The 23,344-nt window shown below is 49.1% G+C and overlaps 1 protein-coding gene across 1 annotated transcript in view; it reads right to left on the reverse strand.

Moving 5' to 3' along the window:
* The window catches only part of LOC147665850 (uncharacterized), a 346,981-nt gene extending 323,911 nt beyond the window's left edge, over window positions 1-23,070 (reverse strand). The window contains exons 1-2 of the mRNA XM_086949459.1: window positions 23,018-23,070; window positions 18,792-18,909 (exon numbers count right to left, since the gene is read on the reverse strand). Coding sequence (XP_086805585.1) covers window positions 18,792-18,909; window positions 23,018-23,070 — 171 coding nt within the window. The remainder of the gene's footprint in view (window positions 1-18,791; window positions 18,910-23,017) is intronic.
* Window positions 23,071-23,344: the final 274 nt, after the last annotated feature.

Consider the following 23,344-nt stretch of genomic DNA (forward strand, 5'->3'; position numbering starts at 1 on the left):
AGATTATTCTGTATACACCACATATAGAATCTCTTCCACTTGCATGCATACGAATGTCTGGTGGAAGGATGCCTTGCCTCTTTCAGAATGAATATGCAGTCCTCTGGCAAACCTAGATGGCCGTATTGGATGACCTCAGGAGTCATGCTGCCAAGCTCAAAGACGGAAGGTTGGGATGGTATATCCTCCCGTCCATCTTGGATAACAGGTCAGGCCTACATGGTAGCCTCTTGTGAGGAGTCACTGACAGATGAAGCAGGTTTGTGTACCACCACTGCCTCGGCCAATCGGGAGCAATCAGAATCATTGTTGTGCACGAGTTTTAGCTTGCTCACCACCTTCGGAATCAACGGGAGAGGTGGAAAGACGTACACAAATTTGTTTGACCAGTCGATCAAAAGCATTCCCTCTCAAGCCTGGCCGGTGGAATCTGGAGGCGAAGCTTCGGCATTTGGCGTTTTGGTCGTCCGCGAACAGGTCTATGGTGGGACGACCCCAAGATTGAAAAAGTTCCTCTACCACTTCGTCGTGAAGAACCCAGTCTTCCTTGTCGTCGAAATGACGACTTAGAGCGTCTGCCCTCACGTTTTTTTCCCCTGGAAGGTGAACCGCCGTGACAGACAGCCTGAGAGCCCGAAGCCAATGCCAGATCCTCTGCGCTTCCAACAACAACGTCCGGGAGCGCGTCCCCCCTCCTGCTTGTTCAAGTAGTACATTGTGGTGGAGTTGTCCGTCTGTACTAACACAGATGCCTCTTGGATTGAGGGGAGGAACACTTTGAGAGCTAGATGGACTGCTCTCAGCTCCAGCATATTGATATGGTAAGTACTTTCCTTGTGTGACCACTGACCTTGCACCTGCTGTGGTCCCATGTGGGCCCCCCAGCCCAGAAGGGAAGCGTCCGTGATCAGTGTTTGCTCAGGGGGAGGTTGATGGAACAGGACTCCCCCCTGCATATTCTGAGCTTTAGTCCACCACGGAATAGAAGCTCGAGCTGCATCTGAGATAATGATGTGATCGTCCCAGCGAGCCGATTGTTGATCCCACTTGCCCTCCAGATCCTGCTAAAGAGGACGCATTCGAAGTCTGGCATTCGGGACTAGGAAGATGCAAGACGCCATCGACTCTAGCAGCGAGGCAATCCTACGCACTTTCTGAACCTTGTCGCGAAGAATCAGTTGACATTTCTGGGTGATCGATGATTGTCTCTCCTCCGAAGGAACCACTTTTCCTGCTTCGGAATCTAGCATAGCTCCAAGGAAGTGGATCCTCTGAGTGGGCTGAATGACTGACTTTCCGAAGTTGACATGTAGCCCTAGTCTCTGGCAGAGCTGTATACAAGTCTGGAATTGATTACTTACGCTGACTGGGGAAGGACCTTTCACCAGCCAATCGTCCAAGTATGGGTACACGAAGACCCCTCTTCGGCGTAGTGCAGCTGCCACCACTGCCACACACTACCTGAAAACCCGAGGGGCAGACTTCAACCCAAACGGTAGGACTTTGAACTGCTAGTGGGAGGTCCCCACCCTGAACCGAAGAAATCTTCTGTGACTGGGGTGTATTGGAACATGAAAATAAGCAGCTTGAAGATCCAGCGAACACATCCAATCTCCCTTCCTGAGATGTGGATATATTTGGTGAAGCGCCAAAATGCGAAATCTCTCCTTTCTGACGTGCAGATTCAGTGTTTGCAAGTCCAGAATGGGTCTGTATTCTGCCTTCTGTCCTTTTTTCTTGACCATAAAATAACGGGAGTACACCACTTTTCCCCTCTGAGAGACCGGTACTCTCTCGATAGCGGACTTTGAGTAGAGTGGCGACTTCTCTTTGCAGAAGGTGCAGCTGATGATTTGATATTGACATTGGGGGAACCGGTGGAGGCAGATGGTTGAAACGAAGACAGTACCCATTCTGAAGCGTAGACAACACCCATCGGTCTTTTGTGATGGACCACTCCAGGCTTCCCCCCACTGGAGTGGTCCACGGCGCTGGGGGAAGAAACGACTCATTGTTTGGATTGAATCTTGCCGGTGTTGTTGCCTTGGCGTTGATTACTTCCACCCTTGTAATTACGCTTCCCTTTGTACTGGGACTTTTGTTGCCCCTGCTGATCTTGGCTCTTCTGCCAGTTCAGGGTTTGAACCCGCTGCTTTGCCGAGCCCTTGTTAAAGGAGCGAAATTTCCTCTTGAAATCCTTCTTCTCAAGACCCACCGCCTTGAGAGTTTCCAGCTCTGCCTTCATGCGCTGCATCTCTTCGTCCGCACTTGTGCCGAACAACGAAGCGCTTGAAAAAAGTAAGTTCAATATATGCGTTTGGGCTTCTGGTTTCAAAGCTGTTAGTCGCAACCATGAGGACCTCCTTGCCGTTACCCCATGAGCATATCGATGAGCTGCTAGGGTAGCCCCATCCGCTGCGGCGCTTATCACCTGGTTGGAGACTTGACTGCCTTCCAGGAGGATTTCCTCAAAATTCTTACGGTCCTCTGCCGGGAGTTTCTCCACAAAACGCTGCAGAGAATCCCGCAGGGATCGGTCATACCGCCCCAAGAGGGCTTCAGCATTGGCAACTTTGAGATAAGCCGCTGATCTATTGCAGACCGCCTTCCCCACGAGTCTTGCATCTTACTGTCCTTATCCGGAGGAACAGTTGAGGATGAGGCGAATGCACTGGACTTCTTCACCGCTGCAATAATCAGTGAGTCCGGGGGAGGATCAGCTCTGAGGAATAGCGGGTCGTCCTCTGGGGATTTGTACTTTTTAAGGCTCCTTGCCGGAGCAGCCTTGGCCGGCGCTGGGGTTAAGACGACGTCCATAACAGGCTCTATAATCCCCGGCACCAAAGGCAGAAGAGGTTTGGGTGCAGACCTATGCTGTAGCGTTTCAAAAATTACTGAGGTCTTGATCTGCGGAGCTTTTAAGGTAACTCCCAGCTTAAGAGCTCCCCTACCAAGTATGTCCTGAAACGTGAAGATATCATCAATCGGCAATACCCTCGTTGAAGGAGAGTCTGTTAGGGAAGGAGAGTAGTTTCTGTGAGAGCGGGTCGAGGAAGAAGAAGTAGAAGGAGTTCTTCGCTCTCTCCTTGTGCTCCTTGATCGTGATCTACGCCTGCTGGTTCGCATCCTGGAGCGTGATCTTTCCCTCTGGCGAACTGGAGAGCGTGATCTTTCTCTTTGTCTCACCGGAGAGCGTGACCGTTCTCTAGACCTAGAGAGCGGTTGCTGCATCTGATACGCTTTCTCCTTGTCTTTAGCCCAGTGATGAAGTGGCCTATTTCATCTCGGTGAAAGCCTGATAGTAGGCGACTTTGGAGCTGGATCTTTCACTGGGGAGTGTGATGGAGGCGTTGCATCCCTTTGCGAATGCCTGGATTCCTCGCTGGCCGACTTATAAATAATCAAATCCGGGCCAGAGTCTGAACCTGAGCCAGCCGCAGATCTGGAGCGACTGCGAGAGACCCTCTGCTCTGGAGACCTTTTCAGCTTGGCAGCGTGACTGTCACTCACTTGCGAGCCCTGGTCCTCCTCCGCAGCTGAAGCAAATCCAAAAGACCTCCGAGACTGCTGCGCCACTGGTTGAGGCTGAACCACTGGAGTTCCATGGCTCGACGTCGACTTCGGAGGAGGTGAAGTCCATGAAGGCTTTTCCACCGTCAAACTTTGTTCCTCTCTCGACGATGAGTGTCCTGCCGACACTTGCGAATGCCTTCACGTCGAGCGTCGATGATGTGACACCGACGGAGAAAGCTTCGACGTCGAACTATCATGGTCCTTCAACGACGATGAGTGCCTCGACGTCGAGTGCCGATTGATCGTCAACTGAGAATTCCTCGACGTCGATCGCCCATGCCCTGGCGACGACGGAGGATGCTTCGACGTCGATCGCTTCTTCGGCGTCGATCGCCGATGACCTGTCGACGACGGATGTTGCTTTGACGTCGATCGCCGATGATCTAGCGACGACGGAGGATGCCTCGACGTCGATGACCAGACGTCGACGGAGGCTGCCTCGACGCCGATCACCGATGACTAGGCGAGGGCGGAGGCTTCGACGTCGAAGACTCTCCCTGAGCCTTCGACGACGGAGGTCTCGACGTTGAGCCGCCCTGCTTCAACGGTGACCTCTATCTAGACGCTGCACGTTTGACGGCAGCGGAGATTTCTTGACTTTCGACGCTGAAGACCTCACCTTATTCGTCGTTGGAGACCTCGACACCGATCCCGACGCCGAAGAGAGCAGGTCGGGACTTTTTTCGACGTCAACCGCTTCTTAGGTCTCTTTGGAGACCTACCTCTCTCAGAAAGTCCATAAATCCTGCTTCTTTCTCCGTCCTTGATGGTTCTGGATGACAAGGACTGGCAGTGGACACAAGATGCTACCTCATGAGAGTCAGGTAGACAGCGAATACACAATGGATGTGTATCTGACCAAGCCTTCTTATGCCCACAGGCAGGGCAGGTATCAAAGAGAGCCCTAGGCATTTTGACAAAAAATTGACCTTTTTGAAGCCCAAAAAAGGTAGAACTCTCTCTCTAGGGTAAAAACCCGTCGAGTGAAATCAAAAAATTGAAGAAAACACCAAGTAATTCTGACAGAAAGTCAAAAAAAGGTGGGAGCTGTTAACCAGGGTCCTGACAGAAGGAGCCGGAAAGAACAACTGACCTGTCACCCCTGAGGCATGATGGGAAGCCTGGAGTTCAGGGCTGCCTTAAAGGCACAGTGCCAGTTTTTTGGTTGAAAATGCTTTCATTTTCTAGGTTATTGCTTTTCAATGCAGCCTGAGGCTAACAATGTCTTTTATGAGCAATTTTCAGGAATTATGACTGGTTTTACTCATTAAAACACAAAATTCAAAGGTTATTTGATTTAATGTGTTCTTGGTTTCCTTTATAATTGCAGTACAGTACAAGGTTTTACATTGGTTAAGCCTCTTTTTGGGGCTGCATTGGTGTGAGAAAAATAATATATGTACGTACATATATGTGGAGATATACATTTGTGTTTTTACATATATATTTTTATACTGTTTGAGGTCCCTCACATTAGCGGGAAATATTTAGTGCTTACGACTATTGATGAGGATCCCCTGGAAGAGAACATGCTCATACTCTGCATTGCAACCCAATAGCCATAATAGTATAAACCTCAAACGAGATCCGTCTAAAACCCTCATTACACCCATGCTTTCTTACCTAAATTATTATACTGTCATTGTATTTCATACTTTTTCCACAAGGGAGATATAAAGAACAAACTAAAGTAAAGAAGAGGAGAGATTCTACTAGATTATGGCGATCTTTTCTATCTTAAATGGACCAAACCACATAGCAAACTAGGATTTCTTTATTTTTCTCTATTTTTCCATATATTTCGACATCTGTAGCTTCTAACCCACATGGACCCATAGTCCTTCCTCCCTGTTCAGGCCATGGGTAACACGCGTCCTTAACTCGATGATGTATTTTGACTCGAGCAGACGTAAAGTTTGCTCCCAGTCACCTTCTCTTTCCAACATGGGTACCTGATCTATACAGAAGAAACTCAAAAGTTTACTGTTACTCTGATGTCGGGCCGCAACATGTATGACCACAGGATAACTGTTATCCCCTTTTGTTATCACTCGCATATCTTCCAGGACTCTTTTTTGCTTTGTGTACTATACTGCCCACATAAAGAAGGTTGCACGGACACAACAAGCAATAAAGCAATAAATATAGTCAGTGTTACAGTTGAGTAGTTTTGTTAAATGTTTCTAGGAGTCCCTGCCTGGTATTGGAAACTCCTTAGTCTTTACACTTTTCCTGCAAGTCTTACAATGCAAACATGGATTAAAAACTTTTCCTTTTGGCACCTCTCTGTCCTGCTACGCTTTGATTGTGATGCAGTGCAAAATAAAGCAAACACAACAAGATGATGGACAGAGCGCTGAAACTTTTCAGACACTCACCCCCAGTTACATTTCTTTGTTGACAGTTCGGGCTGGACTGTTTCCATGAGGAACAGGGTGAAGACTAATTTGCATATGGCTGGGTCTGAACTGGTTGTGGCGAAGTGAGCTAAGGAATAATGATGGATTCAACCCAAATCTAGGACTGAGTTTCTGAAAAGTTTCAACACCCCGTCCATCTCCTTGTGTTTGCTTTGTTGGCCCCAAGTCCCTTGCTCACTTTGCCACTGGATTCAAGCTAGTCTGGCTGATATGGGGTGTTACCCCAAAACCGGTCCCAGGAGGCCAGTTTCTGACCCAGGGAAGACCGGGCTTGGCAGTTCGAGCTGGACTGTTCCCATGAGGAACAGGGTCAAGACTAATTTGCATATGGTTTGGCCTGAACTGGGGTGGCTAAGTGAGCTAAAGAAAGATGATGGATTCAACCCAAATCTGTGACTGGGGGTGAGTGTCTGAAATGTTTCAGCGCTCCGTCCATCATCTCCTTGCATTTGCAGTGCAAAATAACCAATTTCCTTATTTTTGTGGCTTCCAGAGACAAAATGTGTAATCGGGAACCTCACTGTTTGTTGAGAAAATGCATGAAGGTGATATTGTCTGTTCGCATCAGAACTGAAAACCTCAAATTCTTGGAAGAAATTACTGAAAAGACAGAAATGTTTTTTAAATCTAGGAAATTGATTTACATTTGAGATAGTGAAGGACTCCAACCTGCCTCTGACCTGGAGCTTCTGAAAATGTGCTCCCCAACCTTCCAGGGAGACGTCCATAGTGATAATAAAATGAGGGACTGGAGAGAGGCAAGTTAGCCCTTCGAAGATATTTTTGGAGGACTGCCACTAAAGAAGCGATTTCTACATTGTCAGTGTGAGCCAAACTAGATCGTCGAATGATCTGGTTATTTGAAGCCATTGGCTGTCCAGTTGCTCTTGAATAGGTCTCATCCAAAAATGAGCGAAAGGAACCAAGAGGATTGATGAGGACATAATGCAGAAAAGATTTGACAAGACCGACAGAAATGAATTCTCTTATGAAGAGGTCGTGTGCCAGGAATGTCAGTCTGGTCTTTCTACTGACAGGAATGCTTTGTCCTGCACAGTATCTACAGTAGCCCCAAGGAAAGTTATCCTTTGTCTGGGAGAAAGTTGAAACTTGTGATAATGGACTGTGTGCTCCAGAGAATGGAAGAACTGCAGGCATGTAGATGTGGCTTCAGAGGCCTGTTGAAGAGATGGTGCTTTCACTAGCCAGTCATCTAGATACGGAAAAAGTTGCAGACCCTTCAAGCGTGGAGGCGCTGCTACCGGGCATCACGCCTGAACTGAGGTTCTGTGGAGATTATAACGGGCTAGGTTCTGTGACCAAGACTGATGCTCATCCCATCCCTAGGGTGAATGAGCTGACTGACAGGTTAGGGGCTGCCCACTACTAAAGTACTTTTGATCCTACATATGGGTACTGGCATATCACCCTAACAGAAGGTGGCAAGGAAAGGTCAGCCTTCTCCGATCCAGAGGGCCACTGTCAGTTTAGGGTGATGCCCTTTGGATTAAAGAATGCCCCTGCCACCTTCCAGAGGATAGTGAGCCAGGCCCATGATGGTTCGGAGGCCTTCTTAGCCTCCTACCTGGATAACATTGCAGTCTTCAGTAGCATTTGGTAGGACCACATTTTTCGCCTCAGGGAAGAGTTTCAGGATCTTCAACAGGTAGGCTTGACTATCAAGGCCAGTAAGTGCCAGATAGGGCAGCAGTCAGTGGTGTATTTGGGATGCCTGTTTGGCTGGGAGGAAAGGGCAGCCCCTTCAGGCCAAGATAGAAACCCTCATGGCCTGGAAGCCCCGTCAAAACCCAGACTGCGGTCAAAGCATTCTTGGTCTCACTGGGTACTAAAGGAGGATTGTCAAAGGATATTGCTCCATTGTAGTACCCTTGACTGAGCTGACTTCCAGGAAGCAGCCCAGAAATGGGATTTGAACAGAGGCATGCCAAACTGCATTTGACTCCCTGGAGCAAGCCATGTGCACAGCTCCCGTGCTCAGGACTCCCGACTTCTCTCAGGAGTGTATCATTCAGATAGAGGTAAAATAACATGGCATGGGGCAGTACTATACAGCTCAATGAAGAGGGACTGGACCAACCTGTAGCTTTCATCTCCAGGAGGTTACTCCTCTGGGAACAGAGGTGGAGGGCAACAGAGAAGCTGTTGATGTGGTTTGAGCACTTAAGACATTGAGGCTATACCTGTTAAGAGCTCACTTTCTGATTCAGAGTGACCACAGGCCTCAGGTGGTTCATGCCCCACAAAAGTAACCTTTCAAACCTGCCTCAGGTCTGCCACTGCCAAGTCTGTGTGTGCAGTTTAGAAAAGTTTACTGCTATCCTGATTTGGTATTTAGATGCACTTGCCAAGCCTTAAACCCCCACTTTTATCTCACACAGGTCACCCCTAAGGTAGGCCCCAATTGACCCTAAGGGCAGGGTGCTGTACAACTAAAAGGCTGGGAATGTACTTTTAAGTTTTACATGGCCTGGCAGTGACAAACAGCTACATTTGTTTTTCACTGCTTTGAGGCCTACTCCTCTCGCAGGCTAGCATTGGGGATTCCTTAAAACAGTTTTTAAACTGTAATTCCTGGTCAGACAGGAGTACCTACATCATTTATCATTTCTTTGGAATGGTGGTGATAAATCTTATTTATGGGTAAATTTGGATTCGACATTACCATTTTAGAAAGGTCACTTTTACAAAGTGGGCATTTCTCTGCTCTTTACTTTTCTCTATGTGCCTGCAGCCGGTCTCCAATACACGACTGGGTAGGTGACTGCTACACTTTGTGAATTCACTACCAAATCACTACACTACTGGGCCTGGGAAAAAGACTGCTGTGCTGTAAGGACTGCAACTTTGCCTTGAATGACTGGTCTGACGAATTGCTTCTCTGCCTTGCTGAGCTGCCCTGCCGCCTGCTGATCTCTGTCCTGCTGAGGAAGAGGACTGGACCCATCTCTAATGAACACATAGTGACTCCAAGGGTTTGCTGGCTTGCCTCCTGTTTTCTGAAGTCTCAGGGACCCAAAAAACTTCCTGACTCTGCCATCTGTCAGTCCAACCCTTGAGTGAGGTGCTCCCTCCAGTCCTGGGCCTAAGAAGTGGGTTTCTGAAAGTTTTTGTACACGGACGTCAACACAGCAGTGGCTTTGCACAAATCAGCACTGATGCATCGTCCTTCAATGCAGAGGCTGCTCAACAACAGTGGTTCCACAGCCGGCACGGCTAGACTGCGCAGTGCCTGCATCATACAGCAGTTCCTTGACAAAGCTTCCATCAACAGCACAGTTTGGCGCCAACGCTCGCCGCCATCCATGGACTGACGACAATGTGGCACGTCGCCGCTTTGCTCCATCCAAGGTACTTTGTCAGAAGAACCAGTCTGTGTGCTGTAGCCAGCCTGACGCCGATCACAGTCTGCCTGAACTTTGGATTTACCCCGGTCTAGCATGACCCCAAGTTACCTTCTAGCGCTATTGACTTCGAGGCACTGTTTTTGTTTTAATCTGTTTTTATTTAGTTTTGAAGATTACAACAATGTGAGAGATAACCTGTATCACAAAGTTGACCATACAGTGAACCGTTCGTCTGCATGAGATAAACCTTACAGTTAATTAGTGGCTTACGTCGAACACACATTTGGTGTTGTCATATATGTATCTATGAATTGAGTCTTGACAGATTATACATAGTTCACTCGGGTAACAGCCTTCATGCGGTGACACGGTTCCAGTTTCGTTTTGTGTAGAGTCTTTACAAGCTGTACAATTTAGGCAGGTGTTCAGATGTTATAAACAGAAGAACAACCAACAAGAGTTCAGAACTAGCAGCAGCCGTATACATCACTGTTCAGGTGCATGTGTCGCACCCTGTCCCTCCCCCCTGCCCACACCCGTGCCTCCCCGATCCCCCTCCCTCTCCACCTACCGCGCCATGGCACACCTTGAATGTCCGGTGGTATGCCACCCACGTCCGTCACCGTGGTTATCTGCTATCAGGTCCCCCCCCCCCCAACCCCCCCCCCCCGTCAGGATGTCCCTTCCCCCACCCTGCTGTCCCTCTGGGTCTTCCCTCCTGATGTGTAGCAAGGCTTGAAGTATTCCATCCCATTGAATTGCTATGGGCATCTAACCGTAGCCCCAGTGTTTCCTCCGGCAAGATTGCAATCCCTTCTGCTTTGGCCCACGCTGATTGGGAGTACCTCCATGCCCGTATGTGTGGTGGGTCTCTCGCCCTCCATTTCTTGGTCAGGAGTCGCTTGGCTACCACCAAACCTAGGTCTAGGAAGCAGGATACCTCTGTGGTCTCGCCCTCCATTTCTTGGTCAGGAGTCGCTTGGCTACCACCAAACCTAGGTCTAGAAAGCAGGATACCTCTGTGGTGGGAGACCTGCGGAAATGATGCAATAAATAAACGGACCATTCAAAGGGTAGGTCTCGGCCTGTGCAGGTGAGCAGCGCTGCGCCTACGGCTTGCCAGTAGGCGTGTAGTCTGTGGCAGCCCCATAGCATGTGGACTATTCCAACCCCCACCTTCATGCACCGGGGGCACAGCGCATCTGTGCGGTGAAAGTACTTGTTTATCTTTTTGGGTGTGAGGTATGCCCTGTGGATTATAAACAGCTGTATTTGCTGGAATCTCATGTTCCTGGGGATTCGCGTTGGACTTTTTAGTACCCTTTCCCATTCCCTGTCCTTCAACGCCCATTCCAGGTCTGCCTCCCACTTATGGAGTATGCAAAAACAACAGTTGATAGACAGAATGCATAACAATGTCATACATTCACCCCAGTACAGAGATCTGGGCCTAAATCCATCGCTTTCTTGCTCACCACCCCAGTTCAGACATGGCCATATGCAAATCAGACTTGACCCTGTGCCTCATGGGAACATCCAGCCCGAACTGCCAAGCCATGTCTTCCCTGGACTGGAATCAAGCATCCTAGGATCGGTTTCTGGCTATCAGCCCTCTTCAGCCAGGATAGCTTGACTCCAGTGGCGTGGAGAGCACGGGACTCACGTCTGAGCATACTTTTGCATTTGTTTTTGCATTTCCCACTTACGGCGTAGCGGATCAAAAGTGATCGCTCTGTGAATACGGAGGGATGCTGCAAACCATCGGTTCAAATGTTTTCCACGTCCCATTACGTGCAAGTACTGGATGGTAAGGTGGTGGCTGGGTTCCTCTTGCATTTCTCCCCATTTAGAGGACAGAGCCGCAATGAGTGAACAGTGTCTTAGAAATTGACCCAGTGGCAGCCCCATCTGGTCAACTAGGGATTCGTATGGTATGAGCTTGTCATGTCGATATAGGTCTCCCAGTGTCACTATGTCCGCTTCGTGCCAGGCTGTGAGCTCAAGAGGTGTGAGCGCCCAAGGCTCGCTGTGGGAGCCCACCAATGGTATGGCCGGAGCGTAGGGGACCAATGCCTTGGTGAGATACAGGCAGAAACTGTAGCACCTATAAGCCAGCTCCAGTAGGAGAGGGACAGGCATCAGGGCCCTGGAGGCCAGGTGGAAGAGCATTGTGATATATTCAAGAGAGTGGGGAGGAGCCAGGGTAGCCGTGCCTTCGCGTCCTTTGTTAGCAAGCAAGCGGGATACCCACTGCAGTTGTGCGGCTAGGTAGTACTACTGGAAACAAGGCGCAGCCAGTCCCCCTTGATCAGTGGGCAGGTATAACTTTGCTAGCGCCAGTCTATGACGCACGTTGCCCCATAGAAAGTCCCAAAGCATCTTAGTGAGCAAAGTGAAAAAGGTCGCTGGGACATAGAGGGGCAGATTGGCAAAGTAGTACAGGAGCTGAGGGAGGATCACCCTCTTAGATAGTGCCACCCTGCCTGTCACTGTCAGGGGTAACTTACTCCAAAGGTTCACTTGTGATTTGATGGCTGTCACTGCCCGCCCCAAGTTATTGTCCAACAGGTCTGCTGGTTGACGATATATCTGGACGACAAGATAGCGGAAAGTGTCCACATTCCACTGCACCCTTGTTCCCTCCAAAATGTAGCCCGGATCCTGTGTCTCCTCCAAATGAGTAGAGGCAGGACTTTGACATTCACGCTGAGGCCTGAAAGAGCAGCAAAGTCTCACAACGTGTACTCCAGTTAGGCCGGTATTTTTCCCACGTCTCTCACAAATACGAGGAGGTCGTCCGCGTACAGCGACACCTGGTGGGTTGCATCTCCTAGAGGCATGCCATCTCCTAATATCGCGTGCATGGATGCCGCCGCCAGAGGTTCAATCTCTAGGGCAAACAGGAGAGGCAACAGCGGACGCCCCTGTTTCCTGCCTCTGCCTACTGGAATGGCATCCGAAATGTATGGTCCCAACCAAACTCTAACTGTAGGGTTTTTGTATAGTAGGTCGACCATCTGGAGGAACTCCCAACCCAAGTCATACCGTAGAACAGGGGTCTCCAAACCGGTCCTGGAGGGCTGGATCCATTCCAGATTTTTAAAATAACTACATGTATCTCAATGGGGATGTCCAAAAAATCTGGCATGGATCCGGCCCTCCAAGACCGGTTTGGAGACCCCTGCCGTAGAAGCACCGGCGCTAGGTAGCCCCATTCCAGGCAGTCAAAAACCTTCTTGAGGTCAAGCACCAGGCACCCCGCCCTAGGCCAATCGCTCACCCCGTCTGCAGACACTCTAAAGAATCTACGTAAATTCAATGATGTGCTACGTTTGGGCACAAATCGTTCCGGTCAATGTGGACCAGCACGGGGACCACCGGCACCAACCGCTCCGCCAGCACTTTGGCGAGGATTTTGTAATCCACATTTAGGAGTGCCAGTGGTCTATATGATCCCAGGCTTTCAGGGTCTCTGCCTGGCTTCAACAGGGAAACTAGGAAGGCATCCCGCATCGACAGGGGTAATGTGTGTTCCTCCAGGGCCGTAAAGTAGAGGGTATGCAAATGGCGCGTTAGTGGCTCTCGGTAAGCCTTGTAATACTCGGCTGGTAGGCCATCTGGTCCTTGCGATTTCCCGGAGTCCAATGACCCTATAGCTTCGCTTATTTCCTCTAGAGTAAGGGGGCCATTGAGTGCTTCTTGATGCTCTCCTGTGGCTGTGGGTAATTGAACAGATTCTAGGAACACTTCTAGCTCTGGGCTGGGGCAGCGTATTCTGGACTGATACAACATTGAGTAGTGATCTGACATTACTTTGTGTATTTCCCTCTGTATACACTAGTTGTCCCTCCGGTGTGCGTATAGCTCCTATTGGAGCATGTCTGCCTTCCTGTTTCAGTAGCCAGGCAAGCAGGCGACTCGCTCTGTCTGCTTTGGCATGGGTGCGGGCTGTGTGAGCGGTGTAGTTATGGCACCTCAGCTTTACAATGAGCTCGTGTGTTGCGCCGGAGGTCCTCCAGTCGTCTGATTGTCCACCCCCACACTCTCCCTCCTGCTCATACTGTAGGAGCTGTGACTAGAGGCGATTAAGCGACGACGATAGCGGTTTGCGCACCTTCCACGTGGCACCAAGACAGTGGCCCCTAATGATGACTTTGTGAGCATCCCATTCCACCAATCAGGAGCTTGCCGACTCCTCGTTGAGTTCGAAATACTCAAGAACCATCATCTCTAAGGACGTACAGAACTCCGGGTCGTCCAGTGCGACTGGTTGGAGACACCAGGTGGGCACTGGGGGGCGGTCAGGCTCCCAGTTTAACCGAAGCTTCAGGGGGTTATGGTCAGAGTGTGTCCACCCCAAGCATTCCCCTACCTCCACCAGGGGATTAGCGATTGGGAACCCACCATTCTGTCTAGCCGCACATGTAAGTCATGTACTGCCGAGTAATAAGAGTAGATGCGGTCTGTGGGATGGAGGGATCGCCACAAGTCAAACAACGCCCATTGAGTCAACCACTCCGAAAGCACCCGTGCATTTGATCCAGCTATCGTCGCCCGGAGGGGTGCGAAGGATCTATCTAGTACCGAGTTGAAATCACCGCCCAACAACCAGGGAAGGCCAACATAAGGGGTCAGTGCAGCAGACAGCTGTGCCAGAAACAAGAGTTGGTCTGTGTTCAAGGCATGTATGGACAATATCTGTTGGCCATTGAGTGTTCCTTTCGCTAGGGTGCATCTGCCTGCGGGATCTACCACAATATCCGTGCGAATGAATGGGGTACCCGCCCTCACCCAGATAAAATGTGCCCCTTGCGTGCGCTGAGTATGACGTGCCATACCTGTCCCCTTGCGTGTGCTGAGTAGGACGTGTCATACCTGTCCCCTCCAGCGCTTGCGCAGCCTGCCTAGTTCCATCTGGGCCATGTGTGTTTCCTGTAGCAGGGCGAATGCAGCAGAGTGCCTCTGAAGGTACGCAAGTATGGAGTAGCGACGTGCGGGCGGGTACATACCACGTACATTCCATGTGACTAGTCAGCATGTGTAATTTCTGGTGGAAACTAGGTGATGGGAACACCAGGGGCTGGGAGCACCACAGGGCGTGGAGGGCAAGGGCGTGCATGAGCATGTTGGCGTGCTGCGATAAGATCAACAACAGTGACTGTGCTAAAAAAAAACTTAACATCTGGGGCAGGCATTGCGTGATGTCTGTCCAAACCTCATATAACAAATGAGTAATAGAAACTAGGCAAATGTGTTGCCTATTGGGGTGTGTTATGTTATGGCCACCCGCTTAATTCGATTGTGTGCAATGTGCCATCTATCTGAACCTGGGAGCCATCTCACACGACCATTGTGCTGCTGGCTCATTGGTGTGGGTCGGGCATGAGCGTGTTTTCTCAGATCATGTGTGTTACATTAAGGGCGGAAGTACTAGTGCTGAATCAATGCAGTGCAGTGTGAATGTCTTGGTTAACCCAATGGGCCCAGATCTGCCCCCTCTAGTTAGCGGCAGCAAAGTTGACCACAAACCCAGTTGTGCCTGCATGAGTTGCTTATGGCGTCAGGTACCACATTGGCCCACTTCACACACCCCAATCAGCAGTTTGTGGAAGTAACGTCGGCCGGTTGAACGCACTATATGCCTTAATTTCAAAAGCGCCTTGTGGGAACTAGCAGTATGCAGGCTGACATCTCAAACAGGTCTGTGTGCATCCCCGAATACGTCCTTGGCTGACCCAGTGACGGGCACCCTATTTAATTGTCGACCCAGGTTCAGGGCTGTGTGATGTGTAACCTAAGGGGCCTCAATCTTCCAATGTGCTAGCTAACAAGGTTATAGGTTACAATATATAAGTGCCACAGACCGTCCCATCAGCCCCCACCCTCCCTTCCGCATCATGAACAAACCAGCATGTCCCACATCATGGTACTTGCTTGTGCAGTCCTGTGCAATGTCCATGTAGTCAGCCTACTCATCCCAGGATACTGTATGCGGTCTGTGGGGTGACCACCGGCATACAAAGTTCTTCGGAAAGTTCCGTCGATGGCTTCGACGAGCAACTCAACACCACTGTATGCTGTATGGAGCGCTCACAGTAGGTTTGAGTGTTTGGCGTGCCAAGAGTCGTGACCGCTTCCAAGATGTTGCGTCGTTCCATTCTCATCTTCTTTGGGCTCGGGCCACCGCACTGGCCATTGCTCCTCGGGTAGCCCTACGGCGGGGTCGACGCCTGATTTACTTTCCTGCGGCCTCGCTGTCGTCCGGCTCTGGTGGCCTCTTACCCGCCCAAGAGACCCAATACCTCTAGCCAATCCCATGTGTCCGCAGGCGTGTCAAAGAAGTGAGTTTTGCCCTTCGCTACCACTCTCAGCATGGCAGGGAACAGCGGGGAGTATGGGAGCTCCAGCTGCCTGAGTTGGCGTTTTACTGATGCATAGTGATTTCTGCGGTGTTGCATCAGGGCCGTATAGTCGGGGAAAAGCATGACGTGGCTGCCGCCTACTGTGAGGTCTTCCAGTTTCCGGGTCTCCCATAGCACTGCGTCCCTGTCCCTGTAGTTGAGTAATTTAAATAGGAATGGGCGTGGTCTGGCTCCTGGTTGAGGCCTCTGGGTTGGCACTCGATGAGCTCTTTCCACCACAAACTGCTTCGACAGTGCTCCCTGTGGGAGTAGGTCTCACAGCCAGTTCTCTATGTATTGTTCAGGGTGCCGCCCTTCTTCCCTTCCGGCAATCCTACCACTCTTATGTTGTTTCGGCGCGAGCGTCCTTCCGCGTCTTCCGCCCTGTCTTCTAGGGCATGAATCCGCTCCATCAGGTCTTGCAATGCAGCGACGTGACTGTTAGTGACCGGTTGAAGGTCTTGGAGCTTTTGACCGTGGGCAGCGACTGTCGGTCAGCTTACGGTGCTCCGCGTGTAAAAGCGTAAAGTCTGATGTGACCTTGTCTATCCTTGATTGCAAGGACGTCCTAGTGTGTTCTAGTGCCGCCCCTATTTTCTCCACTGCTGCCAGGACGGAATCCATTTTGGCCGCCAGTGCTACGGTTGCCGGCTCCATTTCGTTCCCCTCTCTCGAGTGTGTGGGGTCCAGGGCATCGGCGTGCAGTGGTCCCTGTTGCGTTTTGGCCCTCATGCGGCCCATCAAGAGTTGTTGCGCCATGTGCATTCACTGTTGGCACCTGGGGCGACTCACAGCAAACAGTACACTTGCGTTGGGGATTGAGTGGGGGAACCAGTTGTTACATGTGTATGCACCACTGGGACTGTCTGCCCTGAAGAGATCTCTTGTCGCAATCACGACTGGTAGGGTCTCCGCCGCACCTGCTTCCCAGCTGTCAGTAGTCTGCATGCCCAAGCGGCAGCAGGGCACATCTCCTCTCCGCACCAAAGCCCTCTGCAGAACGGCCTGTCCCGGGGCACGGTACCCACACGATACACTCTATTGCAGAGGTAGGTGAGGTGAGCAAATGTAGCTTCAGGGGCGCGTATGCACCTAGTATTCGGCCAATTACGCCAGGGAAGACTGGTCGGCGGTGGCAGCAGCGACACCCGTCAGTCAGACTGTCACAGCTCCCTCCCGGAATTGCCAGGCAGATCCATTTCAAGTGTGACGGGGGCCCCTGGGGGCTATGTGATTCATGAACAGTGAGTGGGCGGGCGGTAATAGGCCGCAATGCACCTTTTTGTACACAGCACTGATGACTACGCGCGTGTTCAGCAGTTCACTTCTGCGCCCACATTTTGCACAGCCGCACCCGCTGGCCTGTCTCTCAGTCTCCTAGTGGCTTCCCGCCACCCTCAGATCAGCGGGATATGACTGTGGGCCCCGGGGCGCCAATCTCGGGTAGGCCGTGTCACTCGCCTGAAGAGGAGCACTTGCCTCAATGTGCCTTTCTGTTGCGGAACGTCAGATCCTCTTTGCAGCCTGTTAGGACCCAGACGCCTCAGTAGGGATGTCTCTGGTTACCGCCTCTGTGTGCATGCTGCGGTCTGGGCCTCTGATGCAGTCCCCAGTCCCGGAAATGCAGCCCTCGGGAGTGATCAGGCCATATGGGTCTCATCCAGTGTTGCCCCAACAGACTTCATTACCACCATCACCAGTATGCTCCCCTAAGCGCACAAACCCCGGGTTGCTGCACAAAGATCTCCCAGGTTTTGGGCCTGGCAGTGCAGCCTTCATTGTGTCTTTCCTCTCTCAGAAAGGTAGTTTTCAGCTCCCCTCCGTGGGGGTGTGGGCATGCACCCGCGCTAGGGCCAGCCCGAGATGGCTCGTAGTAGCCCCGCAATTGTTCTAGCTCTCAGCAGGTTTCCATCAGTCAGGCCAAGCACAGGTGTCCCCTCTCAGCGGTGTGCAGGCCTCTACTGCGCTCGGGAATTCCCGCTATGGGCTGCCTCCACCCCCACAGCGATACGCTCCCTTGTGTGCTTTCCCCTGGCCCAGCCGCAGGCCGGAAGGTCGTACAGTCTTCCGGCGGGTCAGGCTCCTCGCTCCCGCTCGGATTCCCATTGGGACAGGTCAGTACGCTCCCCGGGGTGCCCCGCTCCTCCCACTAGTCTGACACTCCAGGTCTTTCCGCTATCAGGGGCGGCGGCCCTCTCTCCGCATCCTGCCATGTCTCCGCTGCACGGACCACCCCCTCAAATCTCCTCACCTCCTGCGTCTGTGTGGCTGGCGGTCCGCTCCAGGTAGCAGGGTAGAATACTGCAGAGGCCCCGCTGCAGATTTCGGTTAACGGGATTCGCCTCTTCCTCCGTGGGTATCCCGGTGGCACGGGCGGCCTCCGCCCAGCGGGGGTTCCCGCCTTGTGGTTTCGCCTAACTCCGGCCGCAATTTCTCTTCCTTGTATCGCTTCGTCCCCGGCTACAGAAGACACGCCAGGAGGGGTTCCCCAAACTCCGACTCGCTCCGGCTGGCTTTTCACGCTGGTTGCAGCAGTGGATAGCACATTAGGAGGATAATTTGGGCAGATTACTGGGGTTAACGGTCGGAGCACTACAAGCTCACGTCCTTCATGTTAGTCGGCTAGCCAATCCCCGACTTCAAAGCACTGTTTTTACATTTAATCTTTAAAAATTCATAGATCAGCCTTTACTTATTGGAGTTGTGTTGTTTTGGTCTTGTTTTACTTCGATAAATATTCGCTATTTGGCTAAGCCTGTATAGAGTCTTTTGTGGTGCTTTCATTGAGTTCCTGTAATTTAAGTGTTGCAAAATTCCTTTACAGATGGTCTCTTAAGTTAACCCCGACTGCTTTGTGCCAAGCTAGCAGAGGGTGAGCACGGGTTAATTTAGGGTGTGTATCTGACTTGCCGAGTCTCGTGTGGTGGCCGATACTTGGACAAGGTACAAACCTCTGCCAACTAGAGACCCCATTTTTAACTATTATTTATAATAATAAATGCAAGCTCAAAAAAGGGTTAACAACACCTTACCTTTTGATTTTCTACATCTTTGTGAACTTTTTCTGGTTGGGCTTCTTCTAAATGTTCATTGTTTTTTTCAAGCGATTTCTCAGACTTTATTTCAGTGGCCGGTCCTTGATTTATAAACCTGCAATAAAGAATACCATTATTATGCTTCCACTTGCATTCAGTGTGTGAATCATTTAACTACAACATTTTAATTTTAAAAACACTAATTACAAATTTAAAGTAACAAACAAAGTTTCCAGATGTAAACACTGCAAAATTCACACCAGTGGGCCTATAGACCGTATTTCCACCAGGTAAAAGGCTCTGCCTAGTCTGCAAGGTATTTTGGGTTGCTCACTTTTTGCTGATTAGTTTGCAAGGTGACCTTCAGCCTCTAACTCCAACACACAATCTTCAGAGAATATATATATATATATATATATATATATTTTTTTTCACTGAAAAAAACATAGGTTATAGACCATATATAGTTAGGGATTAGCATTTACAAAACCTTATTTTACTCACACAAAACCATTGAAATTCGCATATATAGTTAGTTGCACTAACTATATATCGCGCACCCGCAATCCACTGCTGATGTCACATATTACATCATTCATGACATGTCAGTGACATCACTGATGACATCACTGATGACAACTCAAATGACATCACTGATGACATCATCCAGTGACTGTATGTTTCTGTAAAGTTAAAATAAGTCTTACATATTGAAGAATGAGTGGATGTATGAGTGGATGTATAAGTGTCTGGATGAAGGATTAAGTAGGTGCATGACTGACTGTATGAGAGAGTGATTAAATGTGTCTCACTGAGTGCATGGGTTAGTGACTAAACTGTCTTAATTTGTGCATCATTATATCTGTTGTTCTGTAAACTGCTGCATGTGTTGATCAGTAGCTATATGAGTAACTATATGGGTTATTGAATGGTTGCCCAAGTATTTGTATGGGAGAGTGAGTGTGTGTGTGTGTGTGTGTGTGTGTCTGGGAGGTGTGTGACTGTGCATAGATGTGTGAACAGTTGATTCACTAGATGTATGGGTTCAAAACTGCATGTGGAAACAGCTGTATGGGTGGTTTACTGTGTGCATGAGTATTGGTGAGTGAATGGATATCTCAGTGCTACATATCAAAGTTAGTACATATGTAAAACATAGTACATGTGAGAGTTGACATATATAAATTACTGTGTATAAGAGCCAGTGAATGTGTGAGTGGCTGCATGGATCAGTGATTGTATAAGAGAGTAAATATGTGTTAGAATATGTTTGAATAAGTAAGGTGTGTATAACTGTATAGTTGAGGAAATGGAGGTGTGATTGATTCTTTGCATGACTGACTAGGTGTATGAGTAACTCCATGGATGAGTGACAATCTGTGAGTGTCTGTTTACACTGAGTGTATCTAAGGTTATATTAGAAATTGAAGAGGTTGATCGTATTATCACATGAATGATGTCATCAGTGATGTTGTCAGTGATGTCATTTGAGTTGTCATCAGTGATGTCACTGACCATGTCATGAATGATGTAATATGCGACATCATCAGCAGTGGATTGCGGGTGCGCGATATATAGTTAGTGCAACTAACTATATATGCGAATTTCAATGGTTGTGTGAGTAAAATAAGCTTTTGTAAATGCTAATTCCTAACTATATATGGTCTAGAAGGATTAGTTACTTACCTGTAATCCTAGTTCTCTTCCAGGGGTATCCTCATCAAAGTCATAAGCATTAGAATATTCCCGCCCATGCGCGGGACCCCGGAAACAATATATTATATGTGCCCCACATATATATATAGAGATATATATATATATATATATATAGATATATATATATATATATATATATATATACACATATATACATATATATATACACACATATATACATATATATACATATATATACATATATATATATATATATATATATATATATATATATATATATATATATATAAGCAATTGCAGCCAAATAAAATAGTAGAGCTGGAATATGCTGTGAAGAATTTCCACCATACATGTGTATTTGCATTACAAACGTGAGAAACAACACCAATGCTTGTTTAGAAACTGTTTTAATGCTTAGAAAACAGTATAAATTCTTATAACACACTGTAAGCATATACAGCTCCCAGGCTGCATTGCAAATACCCAGTCTAAAAAGACTGAAAAGCTAACTTGTAGCTGTATGTACTAAAACTGACGCCGTACCTTTAAGGCACCTCTGCCCCTAGCTTCCCATCATGCCTCAGGGGTTACAGTTAGGTCAGTTGTTCTTTTCGGAGACTGAAAACCAAACCATGGTAATAACAGGTTCAAACATCTCCTACTTAATAAACAAAGTCCTTTGCCCGGGGAGGCGGGAGGGTTGCTTATGACTTTGATGAGGATACCCCTGGAAGAGAACTAGGATTACAGGTAAGTAACTAATCCTTCTCTTCCAGGGGATCCTCATCAATAGTCATAAGCATTAGAATAGAGTAGCGAGCCTCACCTCATCCCTGCGGGCAAAGGAATCAACAGATAACATTCATATTCGTAGGCCCAAAAAGTAGGCCTTATTCTACCCAAATAGGTTTCTCAAGGAGGCTTGCCCTACTTGAGACTCCGCTCTGGAATCAGACTCTAGGCAATAATGCCTTGTAAAGGTATGGACTGATTTCCATGTCGCAGCCTTGCATATTTCTGACATAGGAATGTCATGTAAAAACGCTATTGTGGCTGCTTTCCCTCTAGTGGAATGAGCTTTGGGTGATTGTAACAAAGGTTTGCCAGCCAGCTGGTATGCCAGCCTGATACAGGAGACAATCCATCTGGAAATGGATCTTTTGGCTGCTGCAAACCCCGTCCTCATTGAACCATAATTGACAAAGAGTTGGTCTGTCTTTCTGGTGTCCTTCGTCTTTTCTAGGTAAAACTTTAGTACCCGTTTAAGATCCAACGAGTGCAACGACCTCTCAGCTGGGGTCGATGGGTTAGGAAAGAACGAAGGAAGGGTAATCGTTTGATTTATATGAAAATCCGAGACCACCTTTGGAAGGAAAGATGGATGAGCCCTCATTACCACTCTGTTGTGGTGAAACACAATGTAAGGTTCCTTGGTGCAGAGTGCTTGTATCTCGCTAACCCTGCGCGCAGAGGTTATTGCCACCAAGAAGGCCGCCTTCAAAGTGAGATGCTGCAAGGAGGCCTTGTGTATAGGCTCAAACGGTGTAGACATCAGCCTGGAGAGAACCAGGTTCAACTCCCAGGGAGGAGAAGGATTTCTCACAGGGGGATAAACCTTCTTTAACCCCTGAAGGAAATCCTTAACCACTGGAACTTGAAAAAACGATGTTTGTGTAGGTGATTTCCTGTACGCTACTATGGCAGATAGATGAACCCTAATAGAAGCGTATTTCAACCCTGATGTAGCCAAGTAAAGGAGGTATGGAAGGACTACCTCTTCTTGTCCTTTGGTGGGATCAAAGCCATGGTCCTTACACCAAATGAAAAATCGTTTCCACTTGAACGCATAAGACGCCCTTGTGGAAGGTCTTTTTGCCTCTTTTAAAATAAGCATACATTCCGGAGCAGATTTAAGTGTCCATATTGCAAGACCTCAGGAGCCATGCAATCAGGTTCAGCGACGGGAGGTTGGGATGCAGGATCCTCCCGTTCATTTTGCTCAACAGGTCTGGCCTGCACGGCAGGCGTCTGTGTGGACACAGCAACAGATGTAACAGGTCTGGATACCACCATTGTCGCGCCCAATCCGGAGCAATCAGTGTAGCGTCCCACGGAGTAGGGCAGTCTCGAACACTGCCTTGAGACAATTATGCGTGCCGTTTAAACTACATTTCCCATGATTCCAGGTTCGCGTGCGACGCCTCTGCCGATGACGTCACACGCGGAACTCTCAAGACGGAGCGGAGCAGGAGAGACCTTGCCGTTGATTCTGGTGTTTGCAGGAAGAAGACACGGTAGGATTATTCCCCCTCCCCGTGGTATCCAGCGTATCCTTTGTTGTTTCCTCCAATCTTGTTGTTCCTCGAGTGTGTTGGGGTTTCGTAATCCCGATCCTGGCCACGGAGCTTGTCATCAGCTCAATGAGCCCTCGGCTGAGGCTCCGTTTGCAAGTCTCCTCGGAGGCTGTGTTTCCGTGACTTTTCCTGTTTTCTGGCAGCTGCAGTGCACTCCTGCTGAGGGTGCTTATACGTGACTTGTCTGTTTACCGGCAGCGCCGAGCACTCCCGCTGTGGGTGCGTGTTACTTCTTGGAGGGTCATTGTGAATTATAACAGCGCATATTTTCTACATGCACATTGGGTGAGACTATCGCTGTTATCCCACAGTCAAAGTGGGTTTTGTCACATTGATTGCTGCTTTGGGAGAGATTCATTTCTTTCGTTTTCAGAGTAATTCTGACGGTAAGAATTGCTCACATCTTGGACTATGGTTACATTTCAGTAAAGGCTGAAGAAGCATTCAGCAGACACTGTTGGTTGGGCTAATGTGCAAAATACAGAAAGGATTCTTGGGTGACTTTTAATCCAGAGACAT

Source organism: Lissotriton vulgaris, unplaced genomic scaffold (assembly GCF_964263255.1).
Source record: "Lissotriton vulgaris unplaced genomic scaffold, aLisVul1.2 SCAFFOLD_2074, whole genome shotgun sequence".
Classification (NCBI taxonomy): Eukaryota; Metazoa; Chordata; class Amphibia; order Caudata; family Salamandridae; genus Lissotriton; species Lissotriton vulgaris.